The sequence below is a fragment of the Panonychus citri genome, unplaced genomic scaffold, assembly GCF_014898815.1.
Source record: "Panonychus citri isolate SS breed McGregor unplaced genomic scaffold, ASM1489881v1 Contig00135, whole genome shotgun sequence".
In the NCBI taxonomy this organism is placed as follows: Eukaryota; Metazoa; Arthropoda; class Arachnida; order Trombidiformes; family Tetranychidae; genus Panonychus; species Panonychus citri.
In genome coordinates, this window is record NW_026515540.1 from 1845472 (window position 1) to 1863854 (window position 18383).

The window sequence follows — 18383 nt, forward strand, 5'->3', positions numbered from 1 at the left end:
ATTAAACTCGTTTCCGACTTGTTGATTACAATTAACGGTCCAATGGATTTAAAGTAAAGTTTGATTATAATTCATAATTGACAATCAACGCCCTTTTCCTATTCAATTAACCAGGATCCCAACAATTAAGAAGCTTTTTCTTTTAATTGTGATTAGATATTGGTGTCACTGTCCTAAATTGTTAGTTTGACTCCTTGTTGAGGATTGACATAGATTTTTAATTTCTCCCTCACAATTAAGATCACAATTAAATCTAAATTTCCATTTATATAACCAAGCCCATTGATCCGTTGATTTTAAATACACCAACAATTAGTGAAAAGTTAAATACATTGATGGTTGTTTATTAATTGTATTGATGAAAATTTAATTGCAATTTAACAACACTTTTTATTAATTGTTTGTTAAAGGTAAGAGAAAATTTTTTCTTTGCAAATTAAGTTAATCAAGTTAATCAACTATCTAACAATTAAACAGGTTGAAGGAAAATTTTTTACTCTGATTTAATATTAAAATCAATCAGATTGAAAAGTGATTAATAATAAATACAATCCAGTGATAAATGGTAGTAATTAAAGATGAAGATTAATTAGAGATTGTGATTAGTAAATCAGTTTGCTGTTTCTGTATGTTAATCTATGTCTCCGTTTGGTAATCAATTTCTTGTTTCAACAATTAAAACGAAATTAAAATCCAATTGATTAAGATGAGTTCAATCTGGTCAATTGTTTTCATCATTCAGATTCAGTTTGTATTGAGAATTGGTGGTGATAATTGTTATCCAAATTGTTTAACAATTTAATGAACTCCTTTGATTTTCTCGTAGTTGTTTCAATCACAAACTCTTATTGATTGATTGGTTATCGGATTGGACTTTTGATTGGCGCAATTATTGATCTTATTGTTTATCGAACTGATTCTTGCTCCGCCTTTTGTTATTGATAAATGGAAACGATTGGAAATCGCCGGTCTAACATCGCACTTCTGATTTGAATAAGAAAACGATAACAATTAGAATCAATATTATCGAAAATTAATAATCAATAGTCGATTGTTTCTCTTACCGAATCAACGAGTTCTTTCAGAAATGGAAGTAGATTCAACAATTCTCGATCGTTTTTATCATCGAACCAACTTTTGATTGGAATCCCATTTTCGAGCTGAAATTGGTGAAAAGAGAAGTGATTAAAATGATTAATTGTTATCAATAATTAGAATAAAATAAAGTTAATTCTCACCTGATAACCGAAAGCTTGAAGTGAATTATCAATGATAATTGTCTTTGATAAATCTCTTCGAAGTATATTAAGATCTTTAATGTAATTTCCACTGATACAGATACAATGTTCTCGAAATAATCGATGCCTGTGAATGAATAGATTAATTTGTTAGTTGTAAGAATTAAATTCAATTGGTCAGTTGATTACCTTATATATTTTCTCTCAGGGTCAAGAATGTTGACAAGTTTATCGGCATAAACGCGTTTCGATGCGGTGAAAAGTATCACCTCGAAAAGTTTTGATACTTGGTCAAGGAATTGACGAAAATGTGGCCTGGTTCGTACGAAGACTTTGTACTCATTGTCTTGGAAAACAACAGGAAAGGTGAAACAAGCATCTTCGAGTTCAGTTAAACTACAATGAACCAAAGTTTCGTCCAAATCGAGGACCAAACTAAACTCGGGTGCGCTACGAGTTTTCAATGGTAAAGCGGGATAACGACAGATCATCTCAGGTGTTAACGGAGGTAAACTCTTGATAAACTGATAAGGATCCAAATCGTCATAATCGATAACCAAATTCTCATCAATTATCTCCTCATTTTCATCGGTAACATCGGTTCCCACCTCGTCTTCATCATCTTCCTCTTCATCCTCTTCTAAACTTTCAGTTAAACCATAATATTTACAATTATCTCGATTTACATTAGCAAGTGATGACGATGATGAAGTTGATGAGACACTTGTAATTAAATCAATTCTCTTCATTTTCATTGAATTTTTATAAACAATTTTTGTACATTTATCGACGTCAGGATTGTCCACTTCCTCTTCGTCCACCAATTCACCCTCTTCCCGTTCACCATCAGTCCCATTGTCCATCCAATTAGACGAGTAAAATTTTCTTCTTCCATCAAAATTAACCGTTGAGCTTACATGGCTCTCCGATGAATCCTTAATTGTACATGGAGAGGATTCTGTCAATAAATCAAAAGCCCAAAACACAGTAAAAAAAGTTAATTGTTTCTCATTTGATAGAATCAACAAATCATCAAGATCTTCATTAATGAAAATTAAAAGAAAAACAACAAATTCGTGTATAAACATTGAATTATCACCTTAAAGAACGAAGTAATCAGTAAATAAACAATTTTCGAGTCAACAATTAAGACTAAACATAAGACTATTTATAAATTGTAATCGTTTCAATTTTTTTTGGAAAAATTTCCAATAACAAAATAAGAATCATAATCATAATATCAACATAGAATCAAATAGATTACGAAAATAGAAAACCAGCTAAATCAATGTAAGCAATTAAATCATCAATTAGAATAATTTTTCATTCTTAAATTACTGATCACGATTACAATCAACCATTCTAAAGTAACAAAGGTTAACAATTAATCTAAATTAGTCTTACCCTCGTTTCCATAGGAAATGTTATTATTGCTTTCGCCGTTGGTTAAGCTTTCATTGAGATCTTTGTTGGTATTGTCCAGGTATCGACGTCGTTTAACTGACCCCTTGGAAGGTGAACTAACACTATTTGGCATATAAATATTATTAACTGGTCGCTGGTCAGTCCAATCATTGACAATGTCCAGCATGACTGAAGGTAATTGAAAAAATTGCGACAAATAATCAATCAAAACAACTGACTAATTACATGAGCAATTACAAATTGATTGGCAGTTTTTGGCTTGAATTTTTTAGGAAAATGATGATCAATTGATAATAATGAAACAAAAAGTCAACAACAATTAACACTAATCAAGAAAATGTTGATTAGTGATTAGAGTTTTTCATTTGAGCAAAAAATTTTTAGCTCAACACAGAAATGGATAAGCAAATTGTGATGAAAAAGAGATGATGATTATCGTGATTTATTAAAATGGATCAACACAAATTGTAATTAACTTACATTGTTTAACTAAATCGATAAAAAATTAACTAATTATTGCAACTACAATGATAACAATTAGAAGGTAAAATTAGATGATTGGTGATGAGAAATGGAGATGAAGATGAGAGGGAAAATTGTAGATAAACAATCAGTGAACTAATATGTTTATCTACCGAAGAGAATGTTGAACAAGAAGACAGAGAAGAAAGAAAGAGAAGATGAAACTCGTTCGTGAACAGAAAAGAAAGAGAAAAATTCGAAAAGAAAGACTTCCGCGGAGCTCTTTCTCTTTTTCTCTCTCTCTCATCTTCTTTCAAATGTGAGAGACAAAACGTAAACATTAAAGATGAAAAATCGATAAAATATTCGAGTTCTATTTCCATAGATGGCACGTATTCATTTTCCACGTGTTTCACTTGATTAATTTTCTTTAGAACTTTTTTTTTCATCCAAATTGTATCTTCGACATTTCGACAATTAAAGCCAAACAAAGATTCAATTGAGAGCAATTTAAACATTGGATACTAATAATTGTATTCGTAACAATTAGTTAACAATTGATCCAAATAAAAGACATTAAGTTATAAACTTTCATCTTTTTACTTAAATTCAAGTTGATTGTTGTTATCATGATGATCCGAGATGCTTATTGTTAATTAGTTGATTAGTTAATCTGATGGATTTTTTTGTTCTTTCATTAATTATATTGGAAATTGGAATTAGCCGAAAGATGATATTGGAAACACGTGGGAAATTTAGGCCATCTATCGAAGGAGAGATTGAACATTTTATCGATTATTTATCTTCTTCATCTTCCTTTTAAACTCCATCCTCATCTTTTGCATCCCATGGAAGAGTAAATTCATTCAGTCGATGATAGTTATTGATTCACTGAGTTTCTGGTTCGAACTCCTTGAAAGAAAGAAAGAGAGAGAGAGAGAGAGAGAATCGATGTAAAAAGAGTGAGAGTTATCAGTTTTCTTCATCTTCTCATCACCACCGTTGTCCTTTCATCATCTTTTTCATTCATTTTCTCATCTTCTTCTGTTGTTACTCCTCCACATTCACTCATCCTCATCCTCATCCTCTTCTCACCAACACAACATCAATGAGATAAAAGTGATCACAGAAAAATTATCTCCAATTGATGAGTGAAAATTTTACCAATTTTCGTTTGAAAAAAAAACAACCACAATATTCATCATCTATTTCTCCATCCTCATCCTTTTTTGTTTCCCTGGTTCCAAAACTTGATTCTAATTGTTGATGATATTTTTATATAACTACTTTCACCTTTCATTATTGTTATTTGTTGACTCTTGGTGAGTAGCATCATCTCATCTGAGTGTTCAATTGAAACAGTCCCTGTGGAGGAAAATCAACAATTCATAATATATCTGGTATACAGTTTTCCATGATCACAATTAACTGTAAACCAAATTAATTGCAATCATCTTCTGGTCATCTTTCTAATGATTAGCCATCAATTTCATCTTTACCCTTCTTATAAGTATAACTGTTCAGCCTGATGATGGATCCAAACATAGAGTAGTTAATTTACAATTGAACCAATCGATTGGAATCCAATCCATTATCAGGCCGATTTTACAATTACAGGTGAGTTAATGTGAAACCATTTTCTATTAATCTACTATAACGAACTGACCCTATTGACCAGAGGAAAGGCAAAGGGATAAAACAATTCAAGTTGACAGGAGAGAGAATCCAAATCTTATAATATCTCGGGTTCACATTTGAAGATCCACAGAGTTGACCAAATGTCCAATAGAATTGAAGATGACAAGATGAGTGAATTCTGTAAGTGCCAATAATCTATGAGAATTTAGAAGATGAAGATGAAGATGAAGAGAGAGAGAGAGAGAAATACAATTTATCAATAGAATTAATAATAGAAAAGAAAAACAAACCTTCAGTTATAGAAGGAAAAAAATCCGAATAAAATGAGAGCCTTTGAAAGAAAAAAGAACATGATTATTTAATATTATTGGAAAGTTTCCAAATATTCTATCAAGTAATCAACTAATTTCTTCCATGGTTAATACACAGAACAGACAATTAAACAAGAAAATTAAAAGGATTCACAAGATAATTAAAAGATAAACATGATGATTGAATGGAGATGATGGTTGGGAACATCAATGGAAATGAGTGAAAACCATGTGAATACACAATTTCCATTGAATAAGAATCACAATTAACAAGAAGAAATTTAATTCTATTGATCAAATTTCTATTATTAGTTAGCTTATTGGAGACTCAATTAGATTTTAAAATGATAAAAGGTAAACAATCAGTTAATCAACTGAAACCTCATTTGATTGGGATAACCAAAGTATCGAAGCCGATAATTAATCTTGTCCTCGAGAATTGAACACTATTTAAATTGTTAATCGATAATCAATCAATTGTTTTGCTTATTTTTTTTCTCCTTGTTAATCAACATCATGAAGCAGATTCTAAACAATTAAATCTAAGGAGGAAGTTAATTAATTCAGTGTTTCCTTTACTCTATCCAAGGTGTTTGCTCAACAATGGCTACTAAACAAGCGACTTGTAAGTATTTAACTTGATTACAATTAGTTTTAATTGTTGGTTACATTTGTATCTTTCTATGTGATAGACAATTTCAATGGATTAACTAATCTACCGGATTAGAATCAGATCAATATGAGATTAATAATTGAAGGAAATTTTTGTTTCTCTTTTACTATTACAAAGTTTTGTTTAACTTTTCAATTGGTTAACATGATAATCAACTAATTGATTAACTGATTCTTTGTACTTGAATCTATTTAACCAGAAAATGAATCAAAGTTAAATCATGATCAACATTGAGAATCTTGAATAATCATCAATCATAATGTTACATATTATTTATCATCATTTCTCATAAATCATAATCATCATTCAATTGTTTCCCTTTGATTTTTGGTTATTATTATTTTCAACTTACCGATTGATTAACATTGTTGACACTTTTTCAATCGTTTATCATATTCAAAGATATTCATGATGAATGTTGATATTATATCAGAATAGGAATCAAGTTTAATGGTGAAAAAAGTATTACAATGAATGAGTTTTCTGAGTAATTTGTTCTGATCATTTCTCTCAATATCTTAATAGTGATTCATTTAGATTCATGACCATCAAGTCAACTGATAGTTTAGATATTTTCAGTTCACATGGTGATTTTACCTGATTCAGTTTCATGATTAGAACTGACAGATAATCATTAATGAATAACAGCTAATAAGTTGATCAATGATTTAATCACCAAATTTGATAGATGAATAGTTGCAACTCCATTTTTACTCTGATTTTTTTACCATCGCTTGACCTTTAGTATTGACCAACAATTCAAGTCTTTTTGATCAATGATGATAAATATTATCCAGGGTAATGTTCAGTTCCTCGTTCCCTGAAGTATAAATGTCAAGCACAAGATCAGCAGGGTGATCGTTGTTGCTGGACAATCTACAAGAATGAATTTTTTTTGTTCGAAACTCAAAAGTTCAGTTGAGAATCTGAAATTATCAATTATCACTTTCTCTCCCAACAGTCACAGCCAAAATTAGGAATCTTCAAGAATCATGTAATCGGATAACAACAGGAGCTTTTCCTCAGCCCTCAGCGGCCGATATAACAGCGACACTCAAATTTTTCTCTCAAATTTTACTCAGGTAATTTTGTCGAGAATCAGATCCAATTGAATCTCAATCATCACTAAAAATGGATAATTTCAAATTTCTTTCCTTTTCTCTCTAGTGTTCTGAAAGATGCTCCAAGTATGTCGATCGAGGTGATATGTTCACCGGAAAGAGATCACAATCGAACCTCAATGTTTCCAAGTTTAGATTATAAAAGCCTTTATTCAACCTTAATTCAACTTCTCGAGCTTCTCCCTCACCTTCAATCGGGAATTCAGAGTAAGTATTGAAAAAGATTTCGAGAAAATCAAGTTGATTCAAAATTCTGATTGACTTGATTGTCCCTCTCTCTTACCCAGCGGTTGGTCAAACATTATTACACACGTTAAGTTGTTTGGTACCTTTTTTGGAGCACGAGTTCATGGACACACTGCCTTACATTGTAGCCTCTTCAATGGCTATTCTACCGAGTGCCCTTCACAAAGATCTACTGGACATGTTATGTTACAATCTCTTACCTTTTACCATAAGTAAGTATCACCTCGTGTTCATGATAAATCAATTCACCATCAAAGAGTAACTCTTATCATGAACAATTAAATTACCATCTAAAAGATTCAGATCATAAAGAGATCAGACAATTTATAGCTAATTACAAGTTCATTAGTAGTTTAATTGCTGTTAAAATTGTAACATTATGATGATCATGTTTTCCTTCAGTAATTATCATGAATAAGTTAAATTAACTTTTTTAAAGCGGAAAACTCATTTAATTGTTACACTTTCATTTTCAAACAAATTATGAGATTTTAATTGTACATTATGATTAAAAAACTAAAAGTGATTAACTTTATATTAAAAGTGGAAATTGATTGTTAACAACAAAAGTTTTATATTATTACTATTTTTAAAATACTTTATTAATACTTTCACTCTTAATTAGCTTAGGGTAATTAAAGTTCAATCTCTGTGTCTTAACTAATTGAAATCTCTGTTTTGTCTTAATTACCAGGAAATCGAGATGGTTTTGATAATCAAAATTTCACCAACATTTCAGTTTCAGCGATCATGATGAATGTCTTTTTTTACACCGATTCACCATCTTATTATACTCAGTTGATTGAAACTCTGATGAAATTAAAAAAAGACGTTGTCAAGGATTTATTTTGTGTTATCGCTCATGGGACAGTTAAAGCCCGTTGTCCAGCAGTTGAATTACTTTTCCAATATTGGCCTGAACTGAATCCCTCACCTTTAGATCGTAAAGTTTTATCGGAAAAACATATTATCTGGTCACCATTATCATGTCAACATGAAAATTGTGCATCAAGTTTGTCTAATGAAGCGGTTAAAATGTGTATCGATCATACAATTGCAATTGGTTCTGGTGATCGAGCACCGCCAATGTTGATCTGTATCGAGTGCGCTGATCAAATTTATAAAGGTAAATCACGATCAACCCTGGTGGACATTTTACTTCCCATGGAAGAAATATCTTATACCTGTGTTAACAAAGCGTGTAAATCATCAATAGCTCAAAAAATAGCGGTTGCGACTTGTTTCTCACCAGAATGTGTCAACTACAACTGTAATAAGCCTGTTCGTTACTGTGCTCTTTGTGATTCCTGTAAACACTCATCAACTGAATCAATTGATCATGTTGTCCATCGTACGATAACATCACCATGGAAAATGGATCCAGAAACTCAAAGTTATTTCATCGAGGCAATAGTTAACCTACTTCGAGAAGCTCAACCGATCACAGAGAAACCCGGTAAAGAGGCAACATCAACAATACAATCTTCGGGCAATAAAATGTCCACCAGTGGAGTTGGTGGAGGTGGTGGCGGTGGTGGTGGAATTGGATCAAGTAATATACCCGGTGGAATGCCGACTGAAGAGTCTAATGGTAACATGGCTTTAGAGGAGAGACAATTACTTAGTCGTTATGGTGTTTGGCTGATTACAAGTCTTTGTACTCCGATCGATGAGACACCCGATGATGTTTTAGGCCGTTTATTGAGTATACTTTTCCAATGGTTTCATTATACCGCTTGTCTACCCGATGATCAGGCTGGATCGGCGTTGGAACGGCTTAAGGGTGAATGTATTCATGGCTGGTTAATGAAAGTGGTTAAAACTCATTTTCATGTTTTCTCCAATTGTTTACTTCCACACCCTGCTGATTATGCCAAAGTCGGAGGTCACTGGGATTGTTGGCCTTCCCAAACTAATCAAATTAAGGAAGGATTTAAGCGACTCCTTTGTCTAGTACCTTATGACATAATTACACCCGAAGTTTGGTCTAATATTATGCCTTATTGGATGGAGTGTTTTCGCCATGAAGTGCCTGAAGATGAACTCGCTGAATTGAAAATTCTTTTGAGTAAAGTTCTTGATCCAGATTTATCCCCGTTAGGTCTTAGTCCAAAACAAATGTACGAATTTATCAGCGTTAAATTTAATAATACGGTTGCTCAGGTTCAAGAACAAGCTCTTTACTGGATCCAGGTAATTATCAGATGATTAACATGACAAAGTTTTAATTTCTTTAATTTTCTCAAATTTTAATTACTTTGCTTGGAGTTGATTGAATTTACCTGTTCATAGTGTATCGAAAGTGACAATCATTATTTTATTTAATTTCTCTCCTTGTCTTTCCTATTCTAACAATTCTAGAAATTAACCATGTTGGAAGTTCCGGTTCCGTTGAAATTACTTTTAACTATGTTTAATTCTGGAGTAAAATCTTTGTCCAATCCTGATCGGGCTAAAGTGCCTTTCTCACCAATTTACAAAGTTTCAACTTATCCGATTCCAAGTCCAAATGAACGATTCAAAGAACCTCGATTTGGGACCAGTGGACAGCAACAACAATCGGCCAATGGACAACCAACACCAACAAGTAATGGACCAGATGAGATTATAACGGAATCATCAACAGACCAATTACAATTTCCAATCAATGATGATAATCTTAACCTTACATGTTTCATCCTAATGTTGGATATTTTAATCAAACAAATGGAGCTTCAAGATATACCTTCTCATAAAGGATTAGAAAATCGTGATATCGAACCTGTTTTAACCTTAATGTTGGACATATTATTAACTTCGTGGCCAGGTAATCATAATTGTGACCAAGAGGATGATTATCGTCATACAAGTGATAAAGATGAAGCTCAATCGGTTCAGTGTCAATATTGTGAAATGATTGCAATTTGGTATCAATTGGGTTTGGTGTTGATGGAATATTTTTGCCCTGTTATGGAGGCCACAATGATCGATATTCCCTTTGAACCTATTCGAAATTTGAACACAATGACCTCTGACCCTAAATGTTCAACTGGTAAAGATGATGGATCGGCAACATCGGCAGAAAATACAACATTAGATGGAACCAAATCAGCAACGATTGAGGTGTTTTCTGATGCTTCCGGTCAACGATTACCAGAAATTGAATCAGAATCACAGTTAAGTTCAAGAGTTTTACCAACAGATGATGAAAACTGTTTACTGACCACTGGTCATTTTCATGTTACCTCTGTAAATGTAATGGATGCAACCAACTCATCGGAACCTGATAAACCAACGATCATTGACCAACGAGCCGGTGGCTGTTTCTGGTTCACCACCCAAGGAAAATTCAAATTTAAACTTGAAGAATTACCTGTTCAACTCAGACTTTTACATGTTCTACTCAACAAATTGTCCAGTTCATCCGATGCTGATGTTTTATATCATATTGTTTATATCCTCAAATTGATGGCACTTCACTCTGAGATCCTCAATAAAGCGGCTAAAAATCATCGAGGTTTCTTGATCTGGTGCCAGGAGAATCTATTAATTCCTAACCTTTGGTCACTTCTTCAGTCCGAATTCAGTCAAATATCTCAATTAACTGTTCCCCTGCTTCTTCATTGTATTACTCTACCTGCTGGTCGTGAGGTTTTCCTCAAACTGGTTGAAGGCGATTTCCATGATTCTGATTGGCGAAAGCGTTTCACTGCCGTTGAAAGAGTGACCACTATTGCTCATTTTCTAGAAAGCTCAGTGGTCAAAAGTTCCCCTTCCCTTCAATCCTCACTGACCAATGCTATTTGTTACCTTGTCCATTGTCTCGATGACATCGAATCAACTGTCGCTCAGCGATCTCTCCTCAACTTGGAATCAATCAAAACAACGTCACTGAAACTTTTGGTTTGGTGTCTCGAAGCTCAATTTGATTTGGTTCTAATCGATAGGCCAATAATCCTGCAAACAATTTTCCAATTGTACAATCATCTTTCCGATCGACGCTTTTTAACTTGGGACTTTTTTCTCAACCGTTTTGATGCTCTTTTCTTGGAAGCTCAGGTCAACCTTGAACGACTCGGTGAAATAAGTTACACCCGTGATTTGAAAAACACCAACGTCAACTCAGAAATGTACCAGAAAAAGTTGACTCGAGTCCATGAGGCCTTGTCGCAGGCTCATCTTTCCCGTTCACTGTCCTTCTCTTTTGGCGGTAAATTTAGTGCGAATGCCAAAAAAGCAGCAACGGCTTCTGATCCCTCAGCGAAACAGGCAGATAAAAGTGTCCTCCGTCAGGCCGTTGCTCCAGCGGTAAGACGAAAATCATCTCGATTTACTGGTAACTCAGCGATACCTGATAAATTCCGGCACTTGCCCAATAACTTTTTCACCGATAATCAATTGAAAGAAATTGCTCAGGAAGAGAATCACATCATGCACGTTGTCCATAAAATCGTCGAACTCGAAGAGCAAGATCGAGATACAATGCATTCACTTATATTCTTATTGATGCAATTTCTTTCCCGACCCGATCAATCTCACCCACAGGAGGAAAAAACCATGGCTCGTAATCAGCAAATTGTCTTGCGACATTTGAACATTTTACTTGGATTTTCACCATCAGAGAAACAATTTCTTGTAACTGCAGTTAATTTGAGGACATTTCCCGTTTTCAACGCTGTCATCGCTTCCATGCCCAAAGTGTTGGACTTTAATTTTAAAATGGGCAACATGCTATTAGGAACCTTTTTACCTCTTCTCATTTTTTGTCCCTCATCGCAAAAATATGTCGCCGATCTCATGGTCAAACCAACCTACTCCCTTTGGTACCTTCAACCGCACGTACGAGAATCATGGCTCATGTCAGTTCTAATTATCCTTTACAAGGTAAGTGATCTTTTGTTTCTCATTGCAAATTTCGAGTCAAATTTTGATTTGATTTTTTGTTTTTACAGTACACTTATAATGCTACTCCGATATCGAAGCACATTCAAGCATTGATAACGATAGTTATGAATACATTGGAAGCTCAATTCCACCAATGTCGTACCACCAGGGAGCATTTCAGTCCAGTTCCGTCAAGATCGAGAGGTGAGTTCTATCGAAGATCGAAATTGAGTTGACCTTTTACTCTAAATTTGTGTTTTTTTTGTTCTCAATAAGATATGAGCGCCACTTCCATGGATATTGAAGATCAAGTTGAACCCGAAATGGAGCCATTGTTCAGAGCGGAAGATACTTCGGCTCCGATTTTTACGACCGGTTCTAGCGAGGATTCTATCGATGGTGATGGTGAAGGTGAACCTGAACTTGAAGTTATTCTCGAAAGTCCAAAATCTGAAGAGTATGATGAATCTGATGGGGCCAGTTTATCGGCTGGTGGGACTAAAGAAAAAATTTCTTGTCAAGAGAAAGAAACTAAAGTTATTCAAAAAGAAATTGATTCATTTGTTATTCCAATGGGAACTAAAGATGATGATGAAACTATCGACAAAGAAGTGATAACATCCAGACCAGAATTTCCTCCGATAGTACCAACAGAATTGATTGAGAAGCCAAAGTCACAGGAAATAAAACAAGTCCAGGAAACGGAAATGATTCAAATGCCAATAAATGATGGGCAAGAAAATGAAGAAGAATCGTCAGATTCAACTGGCCGATCAAAGTCCAAAATTTCCCGATCCCCATCGCCGAAAACAAGTAATCAACTTACGAGTGAAGGTTCATTCAAATTGAAACGAACTGATTCAGTTTACGACAGTGAAACAAGTGAATCAAAAGAGATCGAGATAACTATTGATACAACTCCAGGTTTCCCATTTTCGATAACGGAAAAGGTCACTTCGGAAGAGAAACGAAGAACCAAACAAGGAATCAGTAAAGTTCTGAAAAGTTTCAACGAAGATACTAACCAACAATCAACTGATTCTCAGGTTCAACCAAGTGAACAAAAGATAATCTCTGGTGGTGGTAAACCAACTGGAGGTTGGAAGTTACTTGATGATCCTTCAAGTAAACCGATTCTACCGATTAAACCTGCACCCGAACGTTTATTACCCATTGGACCCGCCGTTCGATTACCAAAAAAACCCGGTTCTCCTTCGTTCTTTTCAACGCCAAGCTCACAGACGACAGTTACATCGCCACCTCCTCTATTACAATCGATGACTCAACCAACTCAATTAGAACTTGGATCTTCATCTTCAGTACCGTTTTCAAATATTCCAATATCTCGTCCATCTTCATCCGAATTACCTCAACTCTCAATACCTCCAACGGAGCGTTTACTGCCGATCGGTCCAACTCCCCCTTTCAAAAGTCCTCGTTCAATTGGGAGACAATTCTTTTCACCTCCACGTTCAACTTGGCCTGAAGATAATCGTCCAAGTTCATCTGTAGATTTGGTGCCTAAAACTGAATTAAGCTCAAAAGAAAGTGACCACGAATCATTTTCTCGTCAAAATTCTGACACAAATAAACATCGAAAACTCAGAGAACCATCACCTTCCCCTGTACGATTGAAATCAGTGAAATCTTCAAGTATATCTCAAGATAAAATGATCGAAAACATGGAAACATCGGACAAACAAGTGACCGATGAAGAGCAAATCTTTACACCTCCACGAACTTCAAGTGTCGATAAAGATGAAACATCAATTGTGATTCCAAGTGAAATTGTGAAAATTAACCAAACAAATGATTCTAATCAACAGCAAAATCAAACATCGAGTTCCACCGGAAAAGTTAAATCATTAGTCAAAGAATCAACTATTGATGTCGATTCTATTAAATCATCCGATAAAAGTGTTCCCTCTGAACGGAATGGAAAACCGATTCGAGCTCCATATCTACAATCATTGAAGAAAAATTCACTTGATCAAAGTATATCGATCGATATTCCTGAAAGTGATCTAATCGAAGTGAAAACATTGCCTTCTCAACTAATCGAAAAACCTATTGATTCATCTGATAATTTAATCGCAACAACCTCGACAACAGTGACAACAATCTCAGCGACAATAACAACGACTTCAACTTCAACAGTTACAACAATTATTTCAACAACTACAACAACAACACCGGTGAAGAAAGTAAAACTTCACGTCCTTTATTTAAGCCCAAACGTAAGCGTAGACCAACCGGAGGTCAAACAGAGACACGAACAGCTGATATCAGAAGTAGCAATATTCAAAGTGCCGGTGTTGCCGCTGGGGTTCAAAGAAGAGCTCGAAAAATTGATGTTTCCACTTCAGGCACCACCGGTTTACCGTCTAAGAGATCAAGCACTTCACAATCGTCGTTAGCGCTCGCCGAGGATTCTGTCAATGAACGATGCTCATCCTGTGGCTCAATTCTGGAAGAGTTTTCGGAAGATGAAATCGGAATGTGTATCGTTATACTGGGAAGTTATGTCCATCGAGAACCCGCCATGTCAGCGCCCTTATTACCCGATATGCTTAAACTCATATCAAAATTTGCTCTACACACACCATACCCTTGGCAACATGAAAGGTTAGCCTGAAAAAGAGTCCAATTAACAACAATTAACTAATCGTTTCTCTCTCTCTTTATCAATCAGTCAAAATGTCCACCTACCCGGATGCGCTCGTACGATTGCTCAACAATTTTTCCGTTGTACTCTCCAACAATTAGCCTCTAACGGCATTTTCCAGCAAATTTTCAACTCGCATTTTCCAGGTAATTACAGGAAAATTTAGTCTGATCATCGACAATTAACTCGTTAACCTTAACTCTTTCACTCATTTCACTTCTAGACTCTGAATTTTTCAAAGCAATGGCGACATCGCTCACCGATTTCATGGACACCAACCAAGTGACACCATTGACTAAACTTTTAGAGGTAATTAAATGGTGAATTTTAATTGTTTCGTTTAATGATTTAATATTTTTCCGTAATAGGGATTCAATGAGAAGAAACATTTACCCCCTAAGGCGCAATTGTTTCACGTTCTATCGAATGCCGCTCATTACATGGAGTGTATTCCATTGGAAATGGTTTCTCAACAGTCTTGGAATACATTTCTACCCATTTTTGATACATTTCTACGAAAAATGGAATATATTTTCCCTTCCGTTTCCGGTGAAGTTTGTGATCTTACCCCCGTGATAAGAATGATGTTAATCACTCTTAAATTGTCTTGTCTCAATAATCACCGATCAATCCTTGAACCTTATGCTAAATTTGTAAGCCAATCGATTCAACGAAGTCCATTAGGTTATTCTCAACTTCTCGAACTTTGTCACTACTCTGGAAGAGTATTTTCTAAAGATCGTGATCGATATTTTCTTACTCGAACGATTGTCGGTGAACTGATTGGTGCCATTCGCTTCAAAACATTCATTCCCGACGAGAATCTCATGATGTTGGTCCAGTTTGTCCTTCAAGATCTCGATGGCACTTTGGTCTACTCTGTGGTTACCGAACATCTTAAGCCCAATTCAGATCCATCCATAGAACATTTTAACACCAATGCTTGCGAATTCATCAAACCTTATGTCAACGATATCAGTGAATTCATCACTGATGTTCATACACTCAGTCGAATCAAGGTAAAGTTGATAATCGGCAGGTCATGAAATCGTTGAAATTTTCGTTCTATTGTTGATCTTTAACCTTTTTTTCTGTGCTTAGAGTACATTTTTGGGAACTTGTATCCACCTGAATGAGGAAACAATTGGTGGACATTTGAAAGCGGGATTATCACAAATTCTTGCCCTCGAGATAACCAAAAGTAACGGACGAGACCATCGAGCGGTCACTCGATACTTACCCTGGTTGTACAGTTTACCTTCAGTCCAACAAGGGTCAGTCATTTAATGACCTTTTTTATTTGTTCTTTTGTGGGTAATTAACGGTAATTTTTTCTCTCTATCGTTAACAGGCCGAAAGAATTTCTTGATTGTGTTGCTCATATTCGTATTCTATCATGGATACTTTTGGGTTCGTTGCAACATTCAGCACTCATGCAGCACCATCCGAGTTATTCACTGTCACAACCTATTCCGTTGGAGGCCAATGGTCACATCGCTGAACATATTCAAGTGATTCTCGCAGGATTTGCTGAACAATCAAAAGCCTCGGTCATTCATATGTCCAGTTTGTTTCATGCGTTCATCTTGTGCCAACTTTGGACTATGTACTGCGAAAACATATCGGCACAAAATCCACCCGGAAGTGAACAATATCAACAATGTACTTTAACGTTATCCGATTTTTGGGCGAAAATCACTCCAGGAATATTACAATTAGTTTGCCATTCGAAAGTGGTACGTAATCAATTTCTCACAATTCTATGTGTTAATCAACTTGATTATATGTTTTGCTTTTAAATTGTCACAAAATTTGCTTCATTTAAACAACAATTTGAAAAGTTCATCAACTTTTAGACCATCTAAACGTTTCAGTATATGTCAAACCATTTAAACCCCTTATTAATTAGCTTAATTGTTACAACAACATTGATTATAAATGTTTAATTGTTAATCGTTTTGATTTAATTGTTTTTTGCTTTTCCTTTTCCCTTAATCCAAACGCTTTCCCAATACATGTTGATTAAAAGGATGAACCACCTCAGGTATTAATTGTATTTCTGTGTAACTAATTGTTAATCACTATATTTGTCGCTTTCCCATCAAACTGATTGTAACAATTTACGTTTGAGAAGAAAAATGAAAATACTAATTGATTAATTTTCTAATCAACAGTTAGCTGAAATGGTTTCATTACATTTCCTCAGTCTTATGGAAGCTTTAATGGAGTGTAATTCAAATATTCTTGCCCGGGTAAGTTTAATTGTCACTTAGAATTTGTTGAATCAAATTAACAATCAATTTCTCGCCAGTTATTACCAATGTGGGTTCCAGTTTTCCGTAGTTACGAAGGTCAACTTTCCGGTCATCTTCAGGTTCGATTACAAACTTGTATCAATTGGCAACCACCTCCACAAATGAGACAAGATTCAATTAATAATAAATCATATCCAAGTCCAATGTTACGTTGGCTTCAAAAGTTACAATTTAAAATGGGACAGATTGAAAATCAATCATCAACAGCGATACAATTTTATTGTATGTGAACAATCAACGTGATAATCAACAAGTCAACAACTTAAATGATTATCCAATTAACTGGAATCATCTAAAATCAATTGAAATTAATCAATTTTAAAACCATCTACAATTTAAACTCAGTGAAATGTTATTATTTTGATGATTTAAAAGCAAAAAATTTACTTCGAAATCATTAACAGTTAAATTGTCTAAATTGTTACATTAATGTCTTAATTAATACTATGAAAAAAGGTGAAGATAGAGAGAGAGAGAAAAACAATTAATCGTTAATTGTATTACTTGGGTAAGTTAATGTTTCTACAAATTGATTGATTGTTTAATTGACTGTGAAAATATTATTAATTCAATTGTTTTGTCTCGTTCACTAATAGGTTAATTTGGGAACAATATCGACAATTGATTCAACAATTAGCATTTTCAACAGATCATATTGATTAGATTGTAATTTTATTATACAATTTAACTTATTGTTAGTTAATCTTGTGTTAGTTTTATCTGATTAGATTTAATTTGAAAGTTAAATTAAAATATTGTTAGTTAGGAATCGATTGTTACTAATCAAGAGGCTCAAAAATCAAGGAATGGATTTAAATTACTAAACACTGTGGATTAAATGACGAAATTAAATTGGTGGTTAAATTGATTTAGATGAGTTTCATCAGCGATGTTAATATTCAACAAGCAATTGTAAATATCAAATTGGAACAAAATTTATCTCTCATCATGAAGAAAAAGAACAAAAAATTATTTTTCTTATATATATTGACACAAAATTCAACCTGAATTCACTAGTTAATGTTCAATTGTTAATGGGGTGAAAGAAGATGTAAATTGTAAATTGTTTACCACAATTAAAACTAATATGAAATAACAAAGTAAATTGTCAAGTGTTTCAATTGATTATTGAAAATTTAAAGATGAATTAAGTTCCTGATTTGAAGTAACAACTGTTGATTGGACACACAAATATAATTAATGGTAAGTGAATTAAATGAGCACAAATGGATAGCACTTAAAATGGGGATAATCAAATAGATTGTTATGGAAAAAAAATTAACCAAGAAATTGATTAATCAAATTGAGATTGAGATCAGTGAAAGTAAACAACAGGAGAATCAGGAAATTGTTTACCTATTCCGAATTTTTGTAACATTTTATCAATCAGACAGTTAAGTCTAAAAATCAGCTCGTAATACTTACA

General features: G+C 34.1%; 2 protein-coding genes across 2 annotated transcripts; one reads left to right on the forward strand and one right to left on the reverse strand.

Moving 5' to 3' along the window:
- Nucleotides 1–338: 338 nt before the first annotated feature.
- On the reverse strand, nt 339–3402 carry LOC128391987 (CTD small phosphatase-like protein 2). Its single transcript, XM_053351955.1, has 5 exons — nt 2643–3402; nt 1428–2196; nt 1239–1365; nt 1065–1160; nt 339–984 (listed from the first exon to the last, which is right to left on the reverse strand). Exons 1-5 carry the CDS (start codon nt 2827–2829, stop codon nt 832–834), a joined length of 1332 nt encoding a protein of 443 aa, XP_053207930.1. The 5' UTR covers nt 2830–3402; the 3' UTR covers nt 339–831.
- Nucleotides 3403–4006: 604 nt separating this feature from the next.
- LOC128391989 (protein unc-79 homolog) lies at nt 4007–17640 on the forward strand. The gene is given in 19 exon segments (XM_053351957.1): nt 4007–4742; nt 5600–5699; nt 6709–6829; nt 6915–7075; nt 7156–7326; nt 7809–9307; nt 9476–11977; nt 12046–12181; nt 12254–14064; nt 14067–14602; nt 14670–14788; nt 14866–14951; nt 15011–15661; nt 15744–15916; nt 15994–16378; nt 16672–16686; nt 16817–16894; nt 16954–17465; nt 17554–17640. Coding segments are annotated over 17 exon segments (8700 nt in total). The 5' UTR covers nt 4007–4742; nt 5600–5677; the 3' UTR covers nt 17188–17465; nt 17554–17640.
- Nucleotides 17641–18383: the final 743 nt, after the last annotated feature.